A 25,679-nucleotide genomic window follows, 5' to 3' on the forward strand; every position below is an offset into this window, starting at 1 on the left:
CCCCTTTTGCTAGGTAGGAAAACTAGTCCCTTATTGAATAAATATCGATTGAAAACACATTTTATGACCGTTCTTGAAGGAAATATTGTCTTTAAAAGAAAATACACAATCCATAATATTTTTTAAAAATATTTTTACTTGTTTACTGTTGTTTTAAAAAATTTAATTAATTTTTCGAAGTTTTAGTTTTCTACCTAGCTTTGAAAGTTTTTGTTCTTTCAACTTATTATAAAGAGTTTTAGTTAAAAAAAAAAAGAAAAAAAAAGTAATGTTGAGTGTTCCTTATGAACAAAAAATGTCCGACTTAAGAGGATCACGTCTTAGGAGGATAATTGCTCAAAAATAGAAAATTAAAGAAAATATTAAGGTAGATATAGTTTTAAAACGAGCCCCACCCCTCCAAAAGAAAATAAATTTGTATAATTTTAGGTAATAATGCACATCCAATAATATTTTTTAAAATATTTTTACATGATTATTGTTTTAAAACAAATTAAATTGATTTTTCTAAGTTTTCGTTTCTACCTAGCTTTGTAAGTTTTTGGTGTTTAAACTTATTTTAAAGAGTTTATTTAATTAAAAAGAAATAACAAGTAATGTCAGACTCGACATTACTTAGTAAATAATTTTTAACAAAAAATGTCCGAAAATTGAAGAAAATACTGAGGCACATATAGTTTTAAAACGAGCCTCCCCCACCTCCAAAAGAAAATAAATTTGTATATTTTTTAAGTAGTGCACAAATGCCCCCCGAAATGACTTTAAACGATACCCTCTTCTCTCGATGTTAAGAATGGCTTTCGAAATAACGTTATTATTTCAGCGCGATACCAAAATGACATAAGATCGTGTTTTCTTTTTTGTAATAACACAAGAATTATTTAAACTGAATTAATTCTTCTAAATAAAATAATTGCTTTCTTTGATAATACGTGTTTTCTTTCTTTCTTTTTTTTTTCGTTATGACACAAAAAGTGTTAAAACTACAGTATTTTTTAAATAAATGGTACTGGTCGCGATTAGAGTTCCCTGCCGAACACCCTAAAAATACACTGACTTCTCCCTACGCATGAGCAAAGGACATGTTTTAGTTGCCATAGTAACTAAACGATCATGAATTTTTATCGACTTTGTTTTACTGTTTATGAATATTGAAATAAACGACATTACTACACATTTATTAATAATATCTCACTTTTAATCACTTTTGTCGACTTTTTTTTTTTTTTACTGTTTTACTGTTTATGTGTCACTTTTATCGACTTTTTCTTTTCTTTTTTAATAGCATTTTCTTAAAATGAATATTAAAACAATTTCCCAACTTTTTTCATTTCTATGTGTTTTTAGTTTTGTGTGTTGGAATGAAACTTTTTTTTTTTCATTACAACAATAGTTATCGACCTCGGTTCTTTGGCTGACAAACGACATCTGTCGGCGGTTCTTGAAACTAAATTACACGCATTCGCTTCATGTTACTGACATGCAGAAGTGCCAATGGTGCCATAGGTGTTATTGTAAATTAACGCTCTTAGCTAATTCCGTAAAATGAGATTCTACTTTTTTAGGCGAATTTGCATAATATCTCACTTTTATCGACTTTTTATTTTACTGTTTTACTGTTTATGTGTCACTTTTATCGACTTTTTCTTTTCCTTTTAAATAGCATTTTCTTTTTTAAATGACTACGTTTTACTGTTTATTGTAAGAAATTCTCTTACTTGTTTTTGCCTTTGGCAGAATGAAAGAGACACAGAAAAGCAACAAAGGCTCACCTTAAATCCAAGAATATTTTTATTTACATGAAGGTAAAAATGAGTCGGTATTGCAAAAGAATGCCCTCTTTAGCTTCAGCCAAATGGCGGGTAGTTCATGCCTTGAAAGGCGAAGGTAGTTTTCTTCTTCTGGAAGATGCTGGTAGAATCGGCCGCTCGTGGAAATGGTTGAGGGTTCTCGAAATCCTTCCAGATTGGTCAATACGAACAACGCACATTGCGATCGATGTTCATAAAATAATATGCCCCCTTGCGGGCGATGATAATGAAGTAATTAATCCATAGAAATTTTAGCCTCAGGCTTGTATCCGCATTCAAGTGAGCGGAGAATAAATGGGATAGAACCCTGCCTTAGTTCATTAGGCACGGAGCGAGATAACGCGCGTCGGCTTTGCTAGACGCCGAATTGAAATCTGTTTTAAGAAACACAATATTCCTGCCAAATTCTGAATCCTCTGCAGCACCTGAACAATGCAATATCATTGGTCGAAATAACCGCGTTATCGCCCTTGCATTCTGAAATTTCTAACACACTGCCAAAGGAAGGAAGAGAAAGAAATGGATACTCATTTCTTTCTTTTTTATCGGGAAATTAAGGATTGTCGCCTATTTGGACAAGTTATAACAATGAAATTCTGTCTCAAAGGACACAATAATAGCAATTAAATTCAATGTGTGTCTGTTGTCTATCTGAACTTGTAACGATCTCTCTATGGCAAACAGAGAATTTATTAGTAATAAAAGGTATGATTCTACCGATGAGTCTATAAAAGGAATATACAATTATTAACTTGGTGTTTGGTCTGCACAATCCGGACACACCCAATCTTCAACGGTAACTTGTTGGTCGACCCCGACACAACCAAAATGGTACCACTCATTGCATGAGTTGCAACACACCATAGGTGTTGTTCCGTCGTTGGCGACTGAACATGTAGGGCAAAAGAAGGGGCCTCCTTCTTCCGCAAATTCTGCTAATGCAGGTTCAGGATTATGTTTTATCTCTAAAATCTAGATTCCATGAACAAAGCTTCTTTCTTAGAACTGCACGCCTGTGGAATTGTCTTCCGTTTTCCTGCTTTCCGGCTGACTACAATATGGTTGTGTTCAAGTCTAAAGTAAATAAGTTCTTGATGAGCCGTTCCATATAAGTTATTAAATTTACCAAATTTTCATTACTAATGATTACTATGTTGACCAATTTCTACTGTACACTCTTTAACCCTTATCCTTGAGTGGCCTCTGGGCCTTGATAATGTGGTGATGCCTTTGTAAAAAAAAAAAAAAAAAAAAAAAAAAAAAAAATCTATGTCCAGTAAAATCTACCCCTACACATTTGAAGGGCCAGACAAAATTTACTCTATCAGAAGGCAGTTGAGACCCAGAGGGTGCTTTGTACGGTAGAGAATTAATTCTCTTACATATAACACAGTCACGGAGAACCGACTTGACCGCCTGTCTCCCTTGGGGGATCCAAAAACCCGATAGCCTCACCTTGTTAAGGGTTGAATTTGCTCCCATATGGCAACAATTCTGGTGAGCTTCAATAATGACCAATTTGGTCAGGTGGATATTTTTTCCTAACAATATAGGAAATTTCACTTCATATGGAAAAACCTCGGAGTTCTGAATACGTCCTTGAGTCCGTATCAGTCCCTCCCTATCTAGGAATAACCCAAGGGCCCTAACTCTTGGGGGGGCAGCCCTATTAGAGGGTTGTGGCAAATAAGCAAGTTCTGTGGGAAAGGCTTCCCTTTGTAAATGAGAGAAGAGCAACAATTTAGCTCTCATGACGGTGTCAGTCTTTCGGTGATGTAATTTATCACTGAATCTCACAACTTTCTCTAAGACATTAATAGCCGTAGTTAATGAGGAAAAATCAGATATTTTAATTGGCAAGTGATTCTCGTTAGAAGCAGTTTCATCCGAGAACATACATGTTACCATCTTCCTGTTAACATTGTTAAGACAAGGCAAGTGGGACGTGGGTCAGCTGATTTCAACTTGTTAAGCCAATCTGGTCCGCAGTAATACCTCTGGTTAAAAGATCAGCCGGATTATCCGACGAAAGAACATATCTAAATTTAGGGTTTATCCCATATTTAAGTTTAATGTTTTCAATGAACTTATTAATGTCTGACACGCGATTTTCTACAAATATATTTTTTCTCGCAGCCTTCCCATTCAAAATCCATGACAGGGCTACTTGTGCGTCAGACACGACAAAAAAGGATTTGATATTGATGGGCGCTAGAGCACCCAAAACTTGTGGAATAACTTTAAACGCTAGAAATATAGCTAATAATTCCAAAACAGGTAGTGATTTTCCCTTGATGGGTGCCACTTTTGCCTTGGCGAATATCAAGGAACACTGAGCACCTTGTTTCGCATACACGGAAAACCCATAAGCGTGCTTAAAAGCATCGCTAAAGCAAATAATTTCAACAGGGGATTCCGCTAGGAGAGTACATCTAGGAAATTCAAAGTCCCCTATACAATTCAGCTCGTTGGCATGTGCTTGCCACGTGGCCTTAACTTCTTCAGGGACTTGTTGGTCCCAAGACAACTCCCTTTTCCACAGTTGACTAATAATAATCTTCCCCTGCACGGTGACAGGAAGAAGTAAAGATAATGGATCATATAGACTTGAGATAATATCTTTCGTTTGGTATTGGCATTGCCATCTATTACAGATTGAGCGAGTTTAAGGGTATCCCTTTCAACAGAATATTGATATCCCAGCACCTTTTCAAAGGTGGGGGAAGGAGACGAGATAATACCGTCTTCCATCATTTTATTTTGTATGCTCGTGCAATTGGAGTTGCAGGATTGGAGTTCAAACCCCGCTTCTCCGAGTCTGTCGCGGACTTTATTATACACATGGGTTAGAGTATCTCGGTCACTATTAGTAGTAACTAAGTTGTCGACATAGAAATTATTGGAAATCGAATGTGAAGCTAAATCGGCTTCATAGTTTTTGGCATGATGCTTAAGTATAAAGCTTAATATAAAAGGGCTGGCATTGAACCCAAATATAATAGTATTAAATCGGTAGGCGCACAATTTGCCATCTACCTTGAGGAAAAAACAAAATCTATTTTCATCTTCAATAGATTTTAACCTGATCTGTCAAAAAGCTTTGCGCAAATCGCCCAAAAGCACATATTTTTCTTTTCGGAAAGCTAGTAGAATATCTAGCAACAATGCAGTCATGTTAACACCTGAATAAGCAGCGTCGTTAATCGAAATGCTACCTTTATGTTTCAACGAACAATTGAAAACAGGGCGGATTTTTGTAGTTATTCCCAGACCTTCTTTAATTACTGGCCGATGGGGAATCCATTTATAATTCTCATAAGTTCCATGGAGAACGGAGAAAGGTTCGATTCGTATTCTTTGAAGACCTGTATATAATCGTTATACAGTCCTTTTCCTTCCAAGGACTGGGTCACCCTATGCATTGTTCGCAGTGAAGGCACATAATTGGACTCCACCTTGAGAAGCTTGTCATGCTCCCAAGGCAGCTCAACGTAATATTTTCCTTCCTTGAGAACTATAGCCTCTTCGAAGGCATTTATTTTTTCTTTATCAATTGAAGACAACTGGTTGGCATCCTCGATATCTATCGAGTCCAGAGAAAAAAACTTTTCTACTCCATGTTCAACAGCAGGACCGTCAAAAAAAGGTTGCAGCACATCCTCGTAAGATGCTACTGGCTTTAATACACTCAATTAAATATGACTGACACATAGGGAGTGTTTTAATAACTTGATCGAAGGTTGGCAATTTTTCCACAGCCTTATCATTTTTGTTTAAAAAACTTGACCCCTCACCGAAGGGAATGATTGATATAATTGGGGAGTTTCCAAGCGGAACCTCCCAAGCACTTAATTAAACTGAGATTATGGATTCTAGGAATAAGATCCAGGCCAATGATACCGAGAATGTTAGAACCGTTTAGTTCAGAATAACCAGAGCAAAACTTATACCCTTTTTCAGTTAAATTCGAAGTAATCTCGTCGAACCTTTTTACGTTAAATTCAATTTCAAATTTTCAGCAAACAATGCAGAATGATAAAAAGGACGCTGATGTCCCAATTTAATAGACACTTCCAGCTCTGAAAGATGTAAGGACTTATTCCCCACAAGGGTATTGACGGACATTTGTACCGTCTCAGGATTTAGATTATGGTTGTGAATCAACCGGTCCAGAATTATTTTAGAGAAAAAGGATTTTTGGCTACCCGTATCTATCAGACAGAAAAAATAAACCGGGTGCCCTTTAACCTTCATAGATATCTTGAGTACAGGACTAATACTCTTGTCCTGATCTGCCACGAAAGTACGTCCCACAAAGGACCTAGAGCCTTTTGGACACATTAAGGAATAATGGTTTTTTAGACCATAATTACTGCAAGGGAAAGGGAACCCCTTAACTCCCCTGCAACTGGACCGAGTGCTCACCGAGGCACCAGAGACATAATCTTAATTCTTTCGCTCAAATAATTTTAGATTCCGAATTTGGAAATTTAGAACAAACTCTTGTCAGGTGACCATCAACCTGACACAATTTACAAAATTTATTTTCGTCATTTTTGACGAAAGACTTAGAGTTATTTTTACTCTGAAAGGACTTGATTTGTTTTGGCTCCGAATTCTTCGCCACGAGGGTTCCAGCATTCAACGAACCCGACATGTTTGGTGGGAAATTTTCCCGCCTTGACGCATTTAATGGCGTCGCCATTATTATGTCTATAACGTCAAACGTATACGTTAAAATAGACTTTAAAGAAGGAAACCGTTCACAGGATTTATTCATTATTTCTCTGCGAACACTGTTCGGAAATTTAGCAAACAGAATATGAGCTATTAATCTTCCTGAGGTGGATTTATCTGTAAGAAAATCCGTGCCAAAGGAATTATCCATCTCCGTCAGTTCAAGTTTGACTCGCTGGACGAGGATTCTGATATCCCTCAAAGACGCAAAATGGTCTGGTTGTGGAATAATGTCATTGAATATTTTGTTCATAATTGCTGAAGGATTTAAATATTTTTCCTTCAGACACTCCAAAGCTGCTTCGTAATTCTCGGGAATCACATCAAACCTAGAAATAATATTAAACGCCTCTCCTGATAATTTGGATTTTAGCAATAATAATTTATCTGCACTTTTCATGTTCGCAGTACAGAATTCAAATTTCCTTAGGAACCCACGGAATTCAAACTTATTGGGAGTTGGATCCCCACTAAAGGGGGGGGCACTCCAACTCCATTTTCATGGGAACAATATCCCTTGATTTCTCAATCTCCGGCTGGAGCTCAGCCAGTCTGTCGTGGACTCCCACCTTAAACATTTCGAAATCACGACAGATATTTAGTCTTTCCTCATCTGGGGACTTGAAAATTAACTGATCTAATAAATCGTCCACTTCAGACAACCGTTTCTCGATGTCGGAAGAAAAATTATTTATACAACGCCCACCTCCTCTCGTTCATCCAATCCAAAGAAGCCGTTATACGAAACTTTTTAGCTTCTATTCGACCAACAAGATTTGAATTTGCCATGTTCGAAGGACACAACACGAGAAAAAAAAAAAAAAAAAATGGCCGTTCCCACGTGGGGAAATAAAAGCAAAGGGCACGAAAAAGATTCTCCGACGAGAACAACTACTATCTGAAGGGGGTTACGTCAACAAATTCGAAACTCTCAATGAACAAGGAATTTAAACCCATAAGGAAAGTTCAGACTGACATTCGACAACACATTTTAACCATGAATCAATTATAAATTCAAGAATCAATATATAATTTTTTTTTCATACATTATTTAAACGATTACAATTATCGTAAAATATTTGAAAGGTATTTTTTTTTTTTTACGAATTAAAACTTTAGTTTACAATTTACATGAAATAATATTTATTTTCAATGAATAAGTTCTTTTATGGACCATTACAATTTAATATAAGAATGAATATTCAATATATTATTTCTTTTCAAAGCACATGGTCTTTTAAGGACCATTACAAATTAAATATAAAAATGAATATTAAATATTATTTTTTTTTAAAGGTGACACAATGAAAGGAAAAAAAATCCAAAATAATGTGGGGGGGGGATCGAAATCCTATGCAATAAGAACGTTATTACTTATAAGAAAAAAAATTGGAGGGGGGGGGATGTCTTTTGCAATAAAAACGGTGTAAGAAATTCTCTTACTCGTTTTTGCCTTTGTCAGAATGAAAGAGACACAGAAAAGCAACAAAGGCTCACTTTAAATCCAAGAATATTTTTATATACAAGAAGGTAAAAATGAGTCTGTATTGTAAAAGAATGCCCTCTTTAGCTTCAGCCAAATGGCGGGTAGTTCATGCCTTGAAAGGCGAAGGTAGTTTTCTTCTTCTGGAAGATGCTGGTAGAATCGGCCGCTCGTGGAAATGGTTGAGGGTTCTCGAAATCCTTCCAGATTGGTCAATACGAACAACGCACATTGCGATCGATGTTCATAAAATAATATGCCCCCTTGCAGGCAATGATAATGAAGTAATTAATCCATAGAACATTTAGCCTCAGGCTTGTAATTGTATCCGCATTCAAGTGAGCGGAGAATAAATGGGATAGAACCCTGCCTTAGTTCATTAGGCACGGAGCGAGATGACGCGCGTCGTCGGCTTTGCTCGACGCCGAATTGAAATCTGTTTTAAGAAACACAATATTCCCGCCAAATTCTGAATCCTCTGCAGCAACTGAACAATGCAATATCATTGGTCGAAATAACCGCGTGATTGGAAAATCCAGCGGTTATCGCCCTTGCATTCTGAAATTTCTAACACAATGTCTCACTTTTTTTTTATATTGTACTAGTGCACTTATTGATCCGTGCTGAAATAACGTTATTATTTAAAAAGCCATTCTTAAGATGGGGAGGGTGTTTTGTACCTATTCTCTACTTTAACCTTACAATTGAATAAAAAAACATTAAACTTTAATTAAGCTTAGAAATACGATTTAAAATATAGCGCGGATCATAAGTGCACTAGCACCCATTTTTTTATTAATAAATGTTTAGTAATTATTTTTCTTTTAATATTCATAAACAGTAAAAACGTCGTCATTTAAAAAAGAAAATGCTATTTAAAAAAGAAAAGAAAAAGTCAATAAAAGTGACAAATAAACAGTAAAACAGTAAAAAAAAAAAAAAAGTCGATAAAAGTGATTAAAAACAAAGGCGATAAAAGTGAGATATTATGCAAATTCGCCTAAAAAAGTAGAATCTCATTTGATGGAATTAGCTAAGAGTTAATTTACAATAACACCTATGGCACCATTGGCACTTCTGCATGTCAGTAACATGAAGCGAATGCGTGTAATTTAATTTCAAGAACCGCCGACAGATGTCGTTTGTCAGTCAAAGAACCGGGGTCGATAACTATTGTTGTAATGAAAAAAAAAAGTTTCATTCCAACACACAAAACTAAAAACACATAGAAATGAAAAAAGGTTGGGAAATTATTTTAATATTCATTTTAAGAAAATGCTATTAAAAAAAAGAAAAGAAAAAGTCGATAAAAGTGACACATAAACAGTAAAACAGTAAAAAAAAAAAAAGTCGATAAAAGTAATTAAAAGTGAGATATTATTAATAAATGTGAAGTAATGTCGTTTATTTCAATATTCATAAACAGTAAAACAAAGTCGATAAAAATCCATGCTCGTTTAGTTACTATGGCAACTAAAACATGTCCTTTGCTCATGCGTAGGGAGAAGTCAGTGTTTTTTTTAGGGTGTTCGGCAGGGAACTCTAATCGCGACCAGTACCAAATAAATATTTGGTTTCGTTTTTCGTATCTTTACTCCGTGATCAAGTTTATTTTTTTTTAAGCAAGCATTAAAAATAATTTTTAAAAATATTATGGGGGTGCATAGACTATGCACCCGCACCCCCATAATATTTTTAAAAATTATTTTTAACGCACTGCATAGTCTCTTTTAAAAACAATATCTCCTTCAAGGACGGTAATAAAATGTTTTCAATCGATATTTATTCAATAAGGGACCAGTTTTCCTACCTAGTAAAAAGGAGGGAGCTTTTTTGGTACGAATTTTCGGGAGACGAGTTTTCCGGGCACCATGCAGAGAGTGTGCGCTATTTTTTCAATCGTATTTCCACGTTTAATTAAGGTTTTATAATTTTTTTTTTATTATTCAATTGTAAGGTTAAAGCACAGAATAGGTACAAAACACCCTCCCCTCCCATGTTAAGAATGGCTATTTAAATAATAACGTTATTATTTCAGCACGGATCACTCTCTGCAGGAGTACCGGAATTTTTTTTCGGAGAACTTCGTTCCATAACCTATACGTATAATTCAAACTTTTTTCGATATTTTCATTTTTTTAATGTCTTGATTAAACTGTACAAGTACCAAATAAACAAATGAAAACCTTTTGCGCATGTGCTTTCAGGGAGCATTCATTATATAAAACCGTTTACTCAGGGTTCACGTTCCTCGTGCACTGAAGTAGTGAAGTACCCCAATTACTTTAGTTTTAACTATAAACAACTTTCTATTCGATGAATTTTCGTAATTTTTGGATATATTACTATTGTCGACGTGCCAAAGTACGTAATATTGTCATTGCTTCAAAACGACATAAAAAATCGATCTGTCGACTATCTCAACAAGTATCAAGTAATTTAGGTGACTGACATAGGGTACTCCTTGGGCGTTGAGTTCCATGGCGACCAGCATAAAAAACACGCGTCGCTCCCTTCCTGACGCAAGCGCACGTAACACTTTTTTTTTTTATTTTATTTACTGACGTTGTCGTAGTAACTAAACGATTATTTGTCACATTTATTTTGAAAAAAAAGTTTTACTCTTTATGAATATTAAAAGAAAAAGTTACTAAACATTTATTAATGTCTCACTTTGACAGACATTTGTTTACAAATTTCTTTTTAAATGACGGCTTTTTTTTAAAAATAGCATTTGCAAAAAAAAAATAAAAAAACAAATGTCAGCATACCCATTCGCAAATGCTATTAAAAAAAAGTGTTTTTTTAAAAAGAAATGTAAAAACAAATGTCTGTAAAAGTGAGACATTAATAAATGTTTAGTAATTTTTCTTTTAATATTCATAAAGCGAAACTTTTTTTTTTTTTTTTTTTTTAAATAAATAAATGTGACAGAATCGTTTAGCTACTACGAGAACGCCAGTAAATAATAAAAAAAAAAAGTGTTACGTGCGCTTCAAGCGCACGTAACACTTGCGCTTGCGTCAGAAAGGGAGCAACGGTGCAACGCGTGCTTTTTATGCTGGTCGCCATGGAACTCAACGCTCAATGAGTACCGAAATAGGAATTACTTCCTCTCTCCCAATAAAAAAAAAAAAAGGATACTTACGTTTTCGTCGATAGGGATTCGAATTTGTCCTGGGGTAATTTCAAAGGTAATGTCAGTATTATTATTAGCTGTGTTGCCAGAATTAGGTACAATATCTTGTGTTCCCTGCGGAGACCCTTCCCTTCTTTTGATAACTGATGACCGTTTTTGATCAGGTGAAATGGATTTGTCTGTAATCGAACTAGCGTACTCGCCATTCATAAGTGAAGACGAAGGGCCGTCCCATTCGTCCATTGTTGAGGATTCGATTTTTTTATGACTTTTTTTTTTCCGGTAAGAAGAATCTCACGAACTCGTGACTAACGTATTTTTAGTTTGAGAGTTTGCGAAAGAAGGGCAGGCACCGACAGGCCGTTTTAATAAACATGTGATTTGCGGTTATGGATGGAGCAAGGATAGGAAAACTTTTTTTTTTTTTTTTGCATGGTTAATAAATGGTACGAACATCTTTGGCTCCACTTCAAATTTTTGCTGTCACGTGTTCTGGAATTAAAACAAAATAAAAATGTAATTACACGGCGTTTGCTGTGGAATCTTATTTATTTTACCAAATTTGTATTTATGCAGAATACGGACCGACGAATAAGTATCGGAAATTGGTACTTACAGTTTTTGCTAGATTTAATGAACATCTGTATCGTATAATAAATTAAGTTAAAAAAAGAACAATATTACAAAAAAAAAAACAAACAAACAAACTAAGAACGCTGTTTCAAAGCGTTGCTTTTTCATGAGATTTTAAAAAATATTACTAGTTTTTTTAGGCTTCCTTTAAATGGCACAAAAGTTATATTAAGGTTACATCGTGTTAAATATAGAGAGGAGGGTAATTCTGTGGTGCGTGCGGTGCGCAAAATAACGTTATTAACTTATTTAAACGGATTTCTATTTTCACCTAAAAATTTAATTATTTTTTAGATTTTGAAAGCCGGTGTAATTATTACTGTGTATAAAGTTATTAAACCAAATTCTTATAAAACTATTATTACCCCCGCTAGAGAAAAGTTAGACACAAGATCATTGTTTTAATGTGAAGAAAATCCAGTTCTCCACAAAAAGGACACTCTGGATTGGAATAAAAATATAAATTGCTTCAGTAGAGAAGGAAGGACTTCGACCGAGTACAACAGATGAAGCGTAACCACTAACAGTGTTTACACCAGTGAACACTGTAACAGTGTTACTACACTGTAACACCAGAAACAGATACTACATTCTGCTCCCAGCTCAAAGACTGATTTTTTTAAAGTAATGTTTTAATCTCAAATTGTAAAACGTAATCATCTCAAAAACTTTTGACTTTTGACGAGAATTTTCAAAAACAAAATTAAAGCCAGTTTATATTAATTTCTATTTGACAGTTTAAAGGTTTCCAAATTCCTTTCAAGTTTGTTTCTGTTATGATAACATATGATGTCTATAATCCATGATAATCGACGAAAAAAGGTATAAAACACGCATTTTTACGGGTGTCCACTCTCTAGGTACGCGCAAAATAAATGCCGATGTTCAAAATGTATAAACATTTTGACCCCTCCCTTTACTTAAAAAAAATCACCAAAAATCAGGAAATTAACCAATTTTAATAAAATTTTCAGTATTTATCAAATGATTATCGCGGAATATAATGAACTAATTATTTTTATTTAAATCCGAGTGGAAATGTATTATTTTGGGGTTTGTATTTCTGTACACAGATTCGAAAAAAGTTGTCAAAACAAATATATAACAAATAAATATTATCAAAGACAAGATAAGTTACTTTTCTACCAAACTGGATACATTTTTTTGTTTTTATTCAATGTAACATGTTTATTCGGCTCGAAAAACATGCAGTATTGCAGTGTTTACCGATGTATTGGAAAATTCAAAATGGCGCCCGGTCGCCCGACACTCTCTTTAACATGGTAAGTTTGGAAAAATGTGTTATAAATAATAAACTAGACAAAATACTATTAGAAAAAAACACCGAATATATGTCAGCTTATGTCACGGTAACATATAATGAGCGAATTTCTAACAGTATTTTGTCTAGTTTATTATTTATAACATCTTTTCCTGAACTTACCGTGTTAAAGAGAGTGTCGGGCGCCATTTTTCGAACTACCGATATTACCATTGAATTAAGCATTGCTTATTTAATATTTTCACACACACAAAAAAAAAAAAATTATAATTGCAAAAAAAAAAAATTTCTACTTTTTTTTTTAAATTACGAGTTTCCCGGTTTCGCATAATTTCTATATGCAAGATTTTAATAATTTCATTGCTCGCAAGAATGTGAAACTTTCGGCGTAACCTATTTTATATAATATTGAACAAAGGAAAAAAATTAATTTTAAAATAGGAACATAGAAAAATAATTAAATTAAAAAATGCAAAAATTAATACAAACGTTCAAAAAAGGAATGTACGGATGCGCGACTGGGACAAAAAAAAACTTCCCTTTTAATTACATGACGTCATTTTCAGGTCTTTCGACTGCCTGAAATTTTGGGCCTTCATAATTTTCGTGTTTACAAAATTTTAGTTTGTTGCGTTTTGCGATCGCCAGAATCACTCGATTTTAGGCTAATTAATTTATGTTTTTTACAAACAATGTGTTTTTTTTAAATTTAATTCAATATCTTTGAAATAGACCCAGAAAACTAATATTTATCTTTTAAAGGATGTTTACAATGAATTTATTTAACTTCAAAATTTAGCTGAATCGCCGTGAAAACATTTCCATAACTTTTTTTTTTTTACGTGTACAAATATTTTTTTCCTTTTGAAAATTAAGTTTAGTCCTTAATCTTTCAAATACAATCAAAAAGTAGTCGGAAACCTACAAAAAATTATGATAAATCGGCTTTCAAAACTAGGTCTCCTATTTTTGTGCGCCCATTTTTGCCCGTACCTACCACTCTCGTAAAGGTCCGCCGAAATCAAAATGCATTCTGGTCGATTTAATTTCTTAAATTATTTATAAATACTATTCAAATGGATAAATGCTTACTTTAACTACAACAGACTACGTAATGAACCACATTTTGTTGTTTTTGAAAACTTGTTATTTCAAATGTCTGTTTAAAAATTCTTCCGCGAGGTGACAAGTCACCTTACTACGCGCGTCCATGCGTCGCATCAACACGTTTTATTGGTCGGTGTTCTGTTGTAAAACATTTACCTTAAAGGGTTCTACCGTGGCCTTTTAAGACGGTCTTGGTTCTACTTTATTGCATTTTTAAGAATCTCAAACCATTAATAATATTAAAAAAAATTTCTAAGTTACGTAGATGCGAGGAGCAGACACGTGAACGAAGCGATCACTTTTTTTTTTTTTTTTTTGCGGTTTTATCAGAAAAACAGTCTTTGGTAAGGTCGAAAAAGATATTTGCGTCTAAAAGGTCAAACTAAATTTAAATTGGATGATTAATCACCAAAAAAAAAAAAACAACAAAGAAAAAAAACATGTAAGTAAACCCGTTTTTTACTTTTTTCAAAACGACGAAAACTTTCCGGAAGTTAAACTAACTAAAATCTGTAAAACGGATAAACAAGTCCATCAAAATTAAACAATAAAATGTCAACTTTGGACTTTGTTTCACAATTTTTAGAATAATATTAAATGTTGTTGCCATTGTTACAATAGCAATAATAAATTTAATTGAAAAGACCGAGCTTTGTATCAGAATTTTTTTATAGGCTAAATTAACATTATCGTAAATTTACAATCAATAATGACTTTAAGTTTAAAAAAGGGTAGGGGGAGCGTTTAGGAAATTGATCCCCACCTCTAAATTCCGCAGCGACACTTTTTTTTTGGGGGGGGGGGAATGTATTTCAGTGGCGTAAATTATTTGGCAGACAAAAATTTATAAAAATTATTTATTTTTATATAAAACACATTATTAGACCCTAAGGCTGAAATAAAACCCGAAAAAATTTAATTTTTATTAGACTAAATGTACGACAATCGAGACTACCATCTCCTTTTGAAATTTTGGCCTTTCTAAGGCCGCCGCCGCCATGATTACACGCAAGAGCCTATAAAAGACCAAATTTGGCATCAAATAGAAGATATAAACGCCAAATTTTCAAACCAAGATGGCGGCCTCGGGCCTGGATTGTCTTCTTTTTATTTTTATTTTTTTACATGGAGGTCACCACTTATCAAGGCCCAGAAGCCACTCGGGGATAAGGGTTATTGCGTGTTCAGTAATCAATGGGATAGTATCGTAGTAATTGTTAGTATTGGAGATTTGATAAAGTATCTTACTTAAGGGGGCGGTTCATCAGGAATTTGTTTATGTTGGACTTGAAAAAATCCAAGTTGTTAAACAGGCAAACGGAAGAGAGTTCCACAGTCGTGCATTTCTAAGAAAGAAGCTTTGCTCATGGAATCTACGCTTTGATTTAGGGACAGATAAAGAGTGGAGAAGATTAATGACAGTGGTTTTAGCTAGACGGGTGTTTATCGTGAAAGATTGGCGAGGGGGGGACCAGAGATTGGAGCTCAGACGAGCACTTACCATGGAAATAACAATAAAACAGACAGGCTCACAATGTCTCTTCTGTGAGAGAGAGGTTGCAGGGAAGAGAAAAGTGCATCCCCCACTAAGCTACGAAATCTATTTGTTACTCTGCCAAGGCAGGATAGGCTGTTTTTAGCAGCTCCTGCCCAGATGTGGCAGCAGTACTCCATCCTTGGACGTACTTGGCTTTTATCTTCTGGAACGGTAGAAGGATCCCACCATTTTCCCACTGACCTGGGCAACAGACTTGATGTACGTGTTCCATTTCAGATCAGGAGTAAATGTTAAACCCAGAAGCTTGTCAAAACATGGAACCTCCCCAAGACAAGAGCCATCCATTTCAATTGATGCCAGATGGGGATCAGTGTTGATGATGTAAAGATAGGAGCTTGGTTTTAGATGCATTAAAAGTAACTAGCCACCTCTTCCCCCACTGTACCACGCGCTCAAGATCAGAGGAGAGAGAATCGGAGAGAACTTTGTCATTTACGGCCTTTGATGTGTTGCCATAGATGATCGTGTCATCAGCATAGATGTCCATGAATGATTTAAGTATGTGTTTTGGGAGATCATTGATGTAGATCAGGAAGAGAGTTGGGCCCAGAATGGACCCCTGAGGGACTCCAGCATTAATACTGTGGGCCTCTGATTTCTGTCCATTTTATGAGCCTATCAGAGAGAAATGATTTAATAATTGAGAAAACATTTCTAGTTATACCGTAGCTGGAAATCTTGTGAAGTAGGCCCTTATGCCATACCTTATCGAAGGCCTTTGATATGTCAAGAGCAATTGCCCTAGAAAGGAAGCCTTTATCGAGAGATTCACTAATCCTATGAGATATAACCGTTAGTACATCTGCTGTAGATCTAGCAGAACGGAAACCATATTTCATGTCAATAAGAAGGTTATTTCTGCTGAGGTGGTTGACTACTTCTCTAATATGGATTCCAGCAGCTTATTCATGACACACAGGAGACTTATTGGTCTGTACTGAGAGTGAGATGACTTATCACCTGAATTTTTAAATACAGGGCATACATTTAGTCTAATAAAAAAAAAAAAAAATGTTGAAAAAGTAATAAATATTACATTTTTCGGGTTTAATCATGTGTTTTATATAAAAATAAATAATTTTTATAAATTTTTGTCTGTCAAATAATTTACGCTACTGAAATACACATTTGCCCTTTTTTTCACATTAATCTCATCGATTTCAAACTGAACTTTCAGATTAAAAAAAAAAATGACTTTTATCTTCGGGGATCAGTTCCACTAAATTAGACACGTACTTTGTAACCATCACGTGATCGGTGATTATTCCCGTCTAAAAAAGGGGTTAGGAAGGTAACTTTCTTAACTCCCTCGCCTTCCACCCCCTCTCTCCTCTCTCTCTTATCTGTTTCATCCGCGTCGCCTCGTTTGAAAGAATCCCAACCCAAGAAAAAAAATCGGCTCTCCAAAAATGGACCTTTTGCAAAATTTTACGGAAAATGTGTTACAGTTTGCACAGGCAAGCAACAAGTTGTGTTCATGTGAACATGTCATGACTATACACTGTATTTACCTGAATTTGTTAGCTCACCGTGAAAAGTTTTTTTTTTTTTTTCACGGGTACAAATTTTTTTTTTTTTTCTTTTGGAAATTAAGTTTAGTCTTTCAAATGCAATCAAGTAATAGTCGGAAACATGTAGCCCCCCCCCCCTAACGAACTATACTCTCTGGCGGATCAATGCTTCCCTGTAAGTTCTTCGGCCATACTGGCCAATCATTGATCCTACTGTTCCCAAAAAGAGTGCAGGGGGCATCCAACAGTCAGCACAGAGCCGCGAGCGAACTTGGCCTTCGAGACAAGATCAAAGTTTAGTATCTGTTCTTCAGATGATTGCTGCACTCTGCAGTGCTGCTGCACTGCACTTCTATTTCTTGTTCTCTTTCGGTGGAGGAGAAATCCTTCACGACTGAGACAATTTTTATTTTTGTACCTTTTCTTCACGACCCTGGTGTCTAACTCTGTCCCGTGGGGAGGCATAGTAAATAGGGACACACCTTCCTCTCCCAGCACCGACAGTCCGACTTGGACCTGACTCAATAACTTTGAGCTCTCCACTATTATCCCGTTGAATAAAGACTTGCAAAGGTTCAATGTTAAAAGGAGTTTGTCGTTTTTATCGAGGGTTCTAAAAGATAAATAATTAGCTGGGGTACAACTACCCCACTAAAAACGTACAGAAAATTATGATAAATCGGCTTTCAAAACTATGTCTTCCTATCTTTATTCCACCGTTTTTGCCCGTAGACATTTTCATCTTTCAAAAATGACAAGATCTATTGGAGATGCTGGGTATTTTTTATAGTTTACCGAGCTCTCGGCATTCACTTTTAATTTGTCGGAGAACGAATATCGCATTTATTTTTTGCGCAAACAAGTTATCCATGTTTGAAGACATTCAACGTAATCACTATTGTTTTTTGATGACACCATCTTGCTTCCCATTTAGGAAAAAACGCACAAAAACAGCCAAACGGGCCAAACCCTGGCACCCAAAACATTTTTCGGCTTCAAGGCCGAAATGACCCCCCCCCACCCTTCCGGATATTTTTCCGTTTCCCGATATCGAAACGGACAATCATTTTTTTTTTTTTCACTTTCTTAATTACATTAATTTTTTTACTTTCTTAATTACTTAATTTTTCACTTTCCTAACTATATTCCTTTTTTTTTTTTTTTTTTTTTTTTTTTCAGAAAAGAATCACCCCGTTTTTTTCTTTCGCTGAAGATTTCTTCTTGCCCTCCTCCAATAAACTTTTTTTTTGCGCAAACGCCGGTGGTGGGGAGGGGGGATTCCAGTTACATGTGGCATATTTAGCCTTTTTTGTCAGTTACATATGACATATTTAACCTTTTTTTTTTTTTTTTAGAAGATGGCCGCCATTTGAATATCTTCAAATACGGATAACTGCGTGTTTGCGCAAAAAATAAATGCGATATTCGTTCTCAGCGTAACCGAAAACCCAACTATGTCGACAAATCCAAAGTGAATGCCAAGGAGGCGGTAAACTAAAAATTTACCCTTTTTTTTTCTACAGCAAACAATTTGTTATGATACCGATGAAAAGGTAGCAATGTTTTGATTTTTAGGAAGAAAAGCTATCATTAAACATGGGAGGGTGCCAGCGCATTAGGCCGAGTTATTTCCCCGTGACGTGTTCTAAAAATCGAAACATGGCTATCGTGAGCGCGCTGTCATTAAAACGTGTTTTTCCGCCGTAAAAAAAAAACAAAAAAACTATTCGATCAAATTGAGTAAAAAAAAATTTCGGAAAACTTCAGTCCAAAACGGATACGTACAATTGAACTTTTTTTTTTTTTTTAATATACAGTCAAACTTTGTATTCAATTTTGTTTGAATTGAATATTTTTGGAAATTTTTTTCCGACGCTAAAATAGGACTTTAGTGTGATAAGCATACTCAAAAGTTTAAAACGAAAACTGCCTTTTTACAAAATCTGAATCGAACTAAAGCTAAAACTTAGAGTTTAAATGATAGTTTGATTTAAATTCTGTAGAAGTACAAAAATACACAGTAAACACAAATGGGTACTTATGCAGAATACGGATCGTGCTGATAGATTAACGTCATTATTCAGAGAAACCCATTCTTAACAGGGGGAGAGGGCGTTTTGTAACTATTATTCTGTACTACTTTCACATAACAATTCAGGATGTTTATTAAGATTGGCACTTATGGCGGCAACCTTTTAGTTGTTTTAGTTAGTAAAGAAAATACAGAAAAGTCTGTATTATGTACGTACCAGTCACGGAACGGAGATGAAGTATTCCAAAAACCACGAAAGTTTGATCAAGTAGTTTTTTTTATTTTTATTTATTTATTTATTTTTTTTTATCCAAACAAAATCAAACATTACAACTAAGCGAGTCGTAGTGTTTTCGTCAGCCATGATTAAGTCCGATAAAATAAAAAAAAGAGGCGACAGCTCAAATCGAGGTGAAAATTTAGCCTTACGTTCAATGTACTTTAGTAGTAAAATTGCTAAAAATCATAAATTTCAGTTTTCTTAGTTTGAAATAAAACTACTTGATCGATTTACGTGATTTTGGAATATGACTTCTTCGTTCTGTAACGAGTACGTACGACTTTTCTGTATTCTCTTTACTTTTAAATGCCGTCCGTCCGTCATAAGTGCCGATCTAAATAAGCACCCAATTTAATAAACAAGATACAGTAAAAATTTAATATTATTTGAAAATCCTATCTAAAAGAAATAGCACAATCTGTATTCACAAATGATTAAAAAAAACAACAAAAAAACGTGAGGTCATTAAAGCCCGTCTCGTTTTTTTTGTTTTGTTTTTTTTAACTGCAACTCTTACATACAACAATGACCCGGCATACCGTTAAAGGTTATCCGAAGAGAAAATCTGTGATAGTATTTTACACTGTAATCGTAAAATCCTTACAGAATAAAACTTGAACGACTGAAAAAATATCTGTCCTTAATACATTTCTACTTTGCTAAAAGAATAAGCGTAAACTTTTCATTATTTACGTCTAGACGGTGTCGAATAAAAAAAAGTTCCCAATAATTTTATTACCGATACTTCTGTAACCTTTTCTTGGTTTCAAGCAATTTCAATAAATTATTTCCCATCAAGATTAATTTCAAATACTATCGAAAAATAAGTAAAATATACAACAAATAGCTTTTACCAAAGGTATTAACATTTAATTTTTATTGACCTGCATAGTTTAAAACTTCTGAAACTGTTTGAAAGTTTTGTTATTTCAAATTTTGTTTTGTTACCTTTACTTAGACGAATTCGTCAATAAAAGATGACGATGGATTGGATTGGGGGGTCACTAATTTGAGGCTTTTATTTTAATTTAAAAAAAAAAGAAGGTGTAATTGAGTAGTTACAGTGCCACTATTTAAGTCCAGGTGGTGGTTTATAGTCGGATTAGGATATCCTATTTTTTTCAACCCTGAAATTAACGATAAATATATAACATAACTAGCAGGACCTATTAACTGATGTTGCCCGGTGGAAGCCCCCCCCCCCCCATTGCAAAAAAGTAAATTACAGTTGTTGTTGGTGGCCACTACCGTCCCTGAACAATTGTTGGCAGCAGCGGCTGTGGCTGAAATGAAATAATCTGGCTTTCACTGGCACTGGCGATTAGTGTTGGTTTGGGGCGATAACATGCAAGTACTGTTTGAATTTAAAGAAAGCAATTGAAAGAATGCGTAAATCAGTATGAATTAAATTACGAAAAATGGTTCATTAAAATAATAATCAAAAGTAAAAACAGAAGTTTTAGAGGTTGAGGATTTTCACTGTATATAAACTGTTTAGAGTGATCGAAATCAGTGGTGGCAGTCCTATTGTTGTTCAAGTCTTCCTCTTTTCAACTCTTCCACCAGTATTATTAAAGTAAATTCCAGTTTTATGTCATCTTTTTTTAACGTGTAAAACAACAATTACGACTTTTTCACTTCACTTCTTTGAGTATTGTCATGTTCAGAACAGTGTTTGGAATAGACATCCCAAACTCCGCATGTTAAGAAGGGCTTTTGAAATAGACACCACCAGCCTCCTCATCATAAGAATGGTGTTTGGAATAGACACCCCCAACATCCCCATGTAAAGAACAGCTTTCGGAGTAGACAACCCTTTTTTTGTTTTAGGGGCGCGGGGGTGGAAAAAAAATTCCCCCAAATTTAACTGTGGTAATCTTTGTCGGTACCGTAAGCGGGGGGGGGGGGGGGTGACCCTGGCCACCCAGGGTGATTTTGAGCCTTTAAGAAAAATAAAAGTAAAATGCAAATAGTATATGCTTTCTGCATTCTAAACATAATTTCCAGGTCCTATTACGATTTCATAATTTTACAGACACATTGTGGTATAGCAGCAAATATTTACCGTGGAGTTATTTACACATTATTATTTTTATTTTTATTTATTTTAACGGCTCAAAGTCGCCTCAAGTAGCCAGAACCCACCTGTAGATGCAAAAAAAAAAAAAAATTTTTTAATGGGGGTGGCAGTGTCGGTAGGAGAGAAGTAGATTTGTTTATCACGCATGTCTACAAACCTGGTAGCCAGTGAATTACAGTGCATAATACAGGTCTTTATATCTCTAAGTACTTGTCTCCACAAAATTTGAATGAGATTTTCTTAATCAGCATGACCAAAACCTATTGTTATTCTAAAGAAAATTTTCAAGGTGAAACTAATGTACAAATTTATCTCCCACTCATAAAAAAAGTTAACGTGTGTGCAATGTCAAGAATCCAGTAGATGATATTGCCAAAACCTCTATTTTTAATTCAGCGATGATCGTAATAGATTGCACAGGTTTAAATAAAGTATGTTTGAATAAAGTATGTTTGAATAAAGTACATAAAAATGTCTGAAAAAAATATAATTAATTACTGGAACAAATATACAAAGCGAGAGAGAGAGAGAGGAAATAAATGTTTTTTTTTTTTTTTCGGCATCACTGTGAAGAAAAGCATAAAGCGAGAAAGAGGAAGAAAATGCAAACTTACACCATTTAATGTAAGGAAATAAATGCAGCAATTTACTCAGACTTTTTTTGTATGGACACTTTTATTGATAGCACACACATGAAAATTTCCTCCAAGGCCCCATGGAAGTCGTCTTGTGTGAGTGTATCATTGACCCTCATCACAGCCTCTTTCATCTCCTCAATTATCTCATAACGACAACCTCTAAGGTTTTCATTGAGCTTAGTGAATAACCAAAAGTCACAAGGAGCAAGGTCTGGATTATAGGGATGGTGAGGAACTGTCTTAATGTTCATCCTGGTCAAACAGTCTTGTGCAATCTTCCGCATCTTCAGTTCCCACACTGACATCAAACTGTGCACTTATTGTCTCTATGGATACGTCAGTCCTTATCCATGAAATTCTTTATTTTGGCTAAATAACTCTGGTGTTCTGATTTCCTTACTCCTCCCACACCTCATCATCCCTCACAGACTTCCTGCCTTCCTTGAATCTCTTATGCCACTCAAAAACTGATGCTCGATTTATGCAAGATGACCCAAAAGCAGTTGAAAGCATTCCATACATTTCTGTGGCATTTTTTCCAAGTCTAAAACAGAATTTTATTGCATATTCTTCTTTTAAAGTGTCCAGATTGAATTTTGGAAATTCACTAGCTGTGACAATCAGGCTTTAGTAGGGTGTATTCCAATTCCTGCTGTAGCTGTTCATTTGAACCTGAAATCATAAATTTGGTTAGTCATCTCATAGCAGTAACATACTGAATTTTGAAGAATCTACACCAATTTTAAATGCCTATACGAAAAAAGGCACCTCATAAGATGTAATGTGTCAATAAGAATCGCAGTTGCAGCACCAGGCTTTATTTAAAGCAAATTAAGATGGCAGACTTTTAAAATTTTGCCCTAAGGTCATTCTATATTAAACCATGATATTTCTTATTGGATCAATTACACTTGAAGCACTCTAGAATCATAAACAACCAAAAGGACAGATGTTAACTTTATACTAGTGCTGGGACGATTAATCAGAATTGGAAAAATCAGAATTTTGCTGGGTATGAGAATCGGAAAAATTATAGTCTAATTTCTGATTCCAAACCGATTCTTTGAATTTTTTTTTTGACAATAAAAAATGAAACAAGCACAAATTCTTTCTCATTAGAAGTTGTTCATTTACAACATAAGACTGAGAAGGACCACAGAATGGGTTATAAATTTCATTTAAAGATTCAACATTGATTCACAGAGTTTAATTTATTTTATTTATTGGTCATTTATCAAGAGATAATTTGCCTATTCTCTTTGTAAACTTTTTGTATCTATTCACTAAATTTCTATATGCCCTATCCGAGGGAGTTCATTTGATTATTAAAAAGTTTTAAATGCTATTGACAATGTGTAAGTTTAAAATGAAAAGTTAAGTATCACGGTGAAATTGAGCTTTAAACAGAAACATTCATTTTCGAACGTGCCCCTGTCATATCAAAGAACCTACTGTTGATTTTATATGTTGAGCCTTTCGGCTTGTGTGGTAATAAAACTTTTCAAATACACTTGTGATGTTAGGCTGTGTAAAATTTGGTCAAAATCATCTGTTCCTTTTTTATTGGATTATTTCGGTTATCAATACTTATTGGAGACTTTCTGATACAAACCCTATCTAAGAACACTACAAGGCACATAAACTACCTTTGTGTGAAATTTTATAAAAACCGCCCCAGCTGTTTTCACACACACAGACACACACAAAGTTCCTTTTATATAATAGTATGTAGATAATTACCCCACTTTTTTTTTTTTTAAATCTCAAAAGTTTACAAAACCTACTCAAATGTTTTTGCTTGAATTTGCTTTGCGTGTTTATTTTTGCTACATTGTATTTACCTTGTCTAAATCTTCCGTTGTGGGAAGGCAATTAAATAGGGACACAATCTCTGTACGTTTTATTTATATTTGTTTTGTTTGGTTATTATAAAAAGTTTTGCAAATAAAAACTATGTATTTTTAAAATGTGATTTTATTATACCTGTAAATAAATATTTGATATAATTACCCCCTCCACCACTTTTTTAAAATAAATCTTAAAAGTTTACGAAACTTATTTAAATGTTTTTAAGTTGGCTTCGTTTGTTTAAAATTTTTTTTTTAATAAAAATTTATTCTTTTTATAAATTTCTAAAGTATACAAAAACAAAAGGTTTTGTAAAAAAACATTTGCGTACGTATGTTTTCTTTAATCGGAAATCAATAAACGAAAACTATGTCAAGCTAATAGGTGTCCTTTTGATTGTTTATGACCCTGGGGTGCTTCAAGTATAATCGAGTCTGCTTTTAAGTGTGAAAGAATAATAATAAAAACTAGCTTATTTTTTTAATTGTGAATACCAGAGGTGTTCAGTAAGTAATGACAGCATTCCTCTATCTTAGGATGCATTGGACTCTTTTTTTTTTTTTTTTTTTTTTTTTTACATAGGGGCACCACTTATCAAGATCCAGAGACCACTCGAGGATAAGGGTTATAGAGTGTATAATAGTCAATGGGATAATATTTTAGTAATTATTAATAATGGAAATTTAGTAAATTGGATTACTTAAGGGGCGGTTCATCAAGAATTTGTTTACGTTGGACTTGAAGACAAGCAATTTGTAGTCAGCTGCAAAGCAGGCAAATGGAAGACAGTTCCACAGGCGTGCAGTTCTAAGAAAGAAAGAAAAAAAGACTCTTGTATAAAAATACCCCTGACTCACTTTTCATATCAAAAGAACAACGAAACTTGGCACAGTTATTAGTCTTTCTCTACATAGGAATCACCGAGAGTTATGCATTTCTCCTATTGTATAATACAGCTTTCAAGACCATTCCTCCAACCAAAGTGTGACTTCCAAAATCACAGCTGCATTACATAAAAAATGCCTGCGTTTCCTTTTAAATATAAAAACCTGATCACTGCATGCCACTCATCAGGCTTTATTTCAAACACCTGCAAATCAAAAACCACAATTAGTTCAGAGCTGTAATTTGGCATATAACCCATAGAGATATAAATCATTACACTTGCAAAATTTCAGCGAGATCATACAAATATGATCGAGAGGCCCCACCAGAAACTACTGCATGGTCCAAAATCCATTCACCAAATGGACATACAGCAGCCCCAGTACTTTACACCTGCTGATAGGACAGCCTCCTTAGTGGTTAATCTAAGGTTCGGGTCCTTGACTATCAGGTGGGTAATGTCAGCCCAGATGAAACGTTTACCTCCAGCACTCTTACTAGTGACATGGCCACAAGATTAGACATAGAAACAGAAAATTTCCGACATCTCAGGCTACTGTTCACGAAGTACTACCAACCTGGAAAGCAGCTTTTTCTTCACCCTTTGTCAGAAAAATCACTCATTGAAAATGAGGACTGAGGGACAAATAAGGAG

General features: G+C 34.7%; 2 protein-coding genes across 18 annotated transcripts in view; one reads left to right on the forward strand and one right to left on the reverse strand.

Annotated features, from left to right (window-relative positions):
- LOC145284844 (natural resistance-associated macrophage protein 2-like) overlaps positions 1-20,280 on the reverse strand; it is a 131,039-nt gene extending 110,759 nt beyond the window's left edge. The window contains exons 1-2 of one of the 8 annotated variants that reach the window (XM_080133828.1): positions 20,178-20,280; positions 11,180-11,662 (exon numbers count right to left, since the gene is read on the reverse strand). In XM_080133828.1, coding sequence (XP_079989954.1) covers positions 11,180-11,413 — 234 coding nt within the window. In that variant the 5' untranslated portion in view covers positions 11,414-11,662; positions 20,178-20,280. Of the gene's footprint in view, positions 1-11,179; positions 11,663-11,786; positions 12,181-14,082; positions 14,102-14,177; positions 14,314-14,348; positions 14,489-19,510; positions 20,032-20,112 lie in introns of those variants that run through there. The other 7 variants (XM_080133824.1, XM_080133830.1, XM_080133829.1 and 4 more) reach the window with 7 other exon arrangements.
- Positions 1-25,679, forward strand: part of LOC145284848 (uncharacterized) — a 67,829-nt gene that overhangs the window by 6,873 nt on the left and 35,277 nt on the right. For 3 of the 10 annotated variants that reach the window (XM_080133837.1, XM_080133842.1, XM_080133839.1), the window contains exon 1: positions 11,013-11,225. The exons of 1 other annotated variant lie outside the window; for it this stretch is intronic. The gene's annotated coding sequence lies outside the window, so the exon portion shown is untranslated. Of the gene's footprint in view, positions 1-10,989; positions 11,226-14,498; positions 14,635-18,462; positions 18,751-25,679 lie in introns of those variants that run through there. 6 more of the 10 variants (XM_080133838.1, XM_080133836.1, XM_080133840.1 and 3 more) reach the window with 4 other exon arrangements.

This window comes from Euprymna scolopes, chromosome 9 (genome assembly GCF_053919585.1).
Source record: "Euprymna scolopes isolate OS-2025 chromosome 9, ASM5391958v1, whole genome shotgun sequence".
NCBI classification, from domain to species: Eukaryota; Metazoa; Mollusca; class Cephalopoda; order Sepiida; family Sepiolidae; genus Euprymna; species Euprymna scolopes.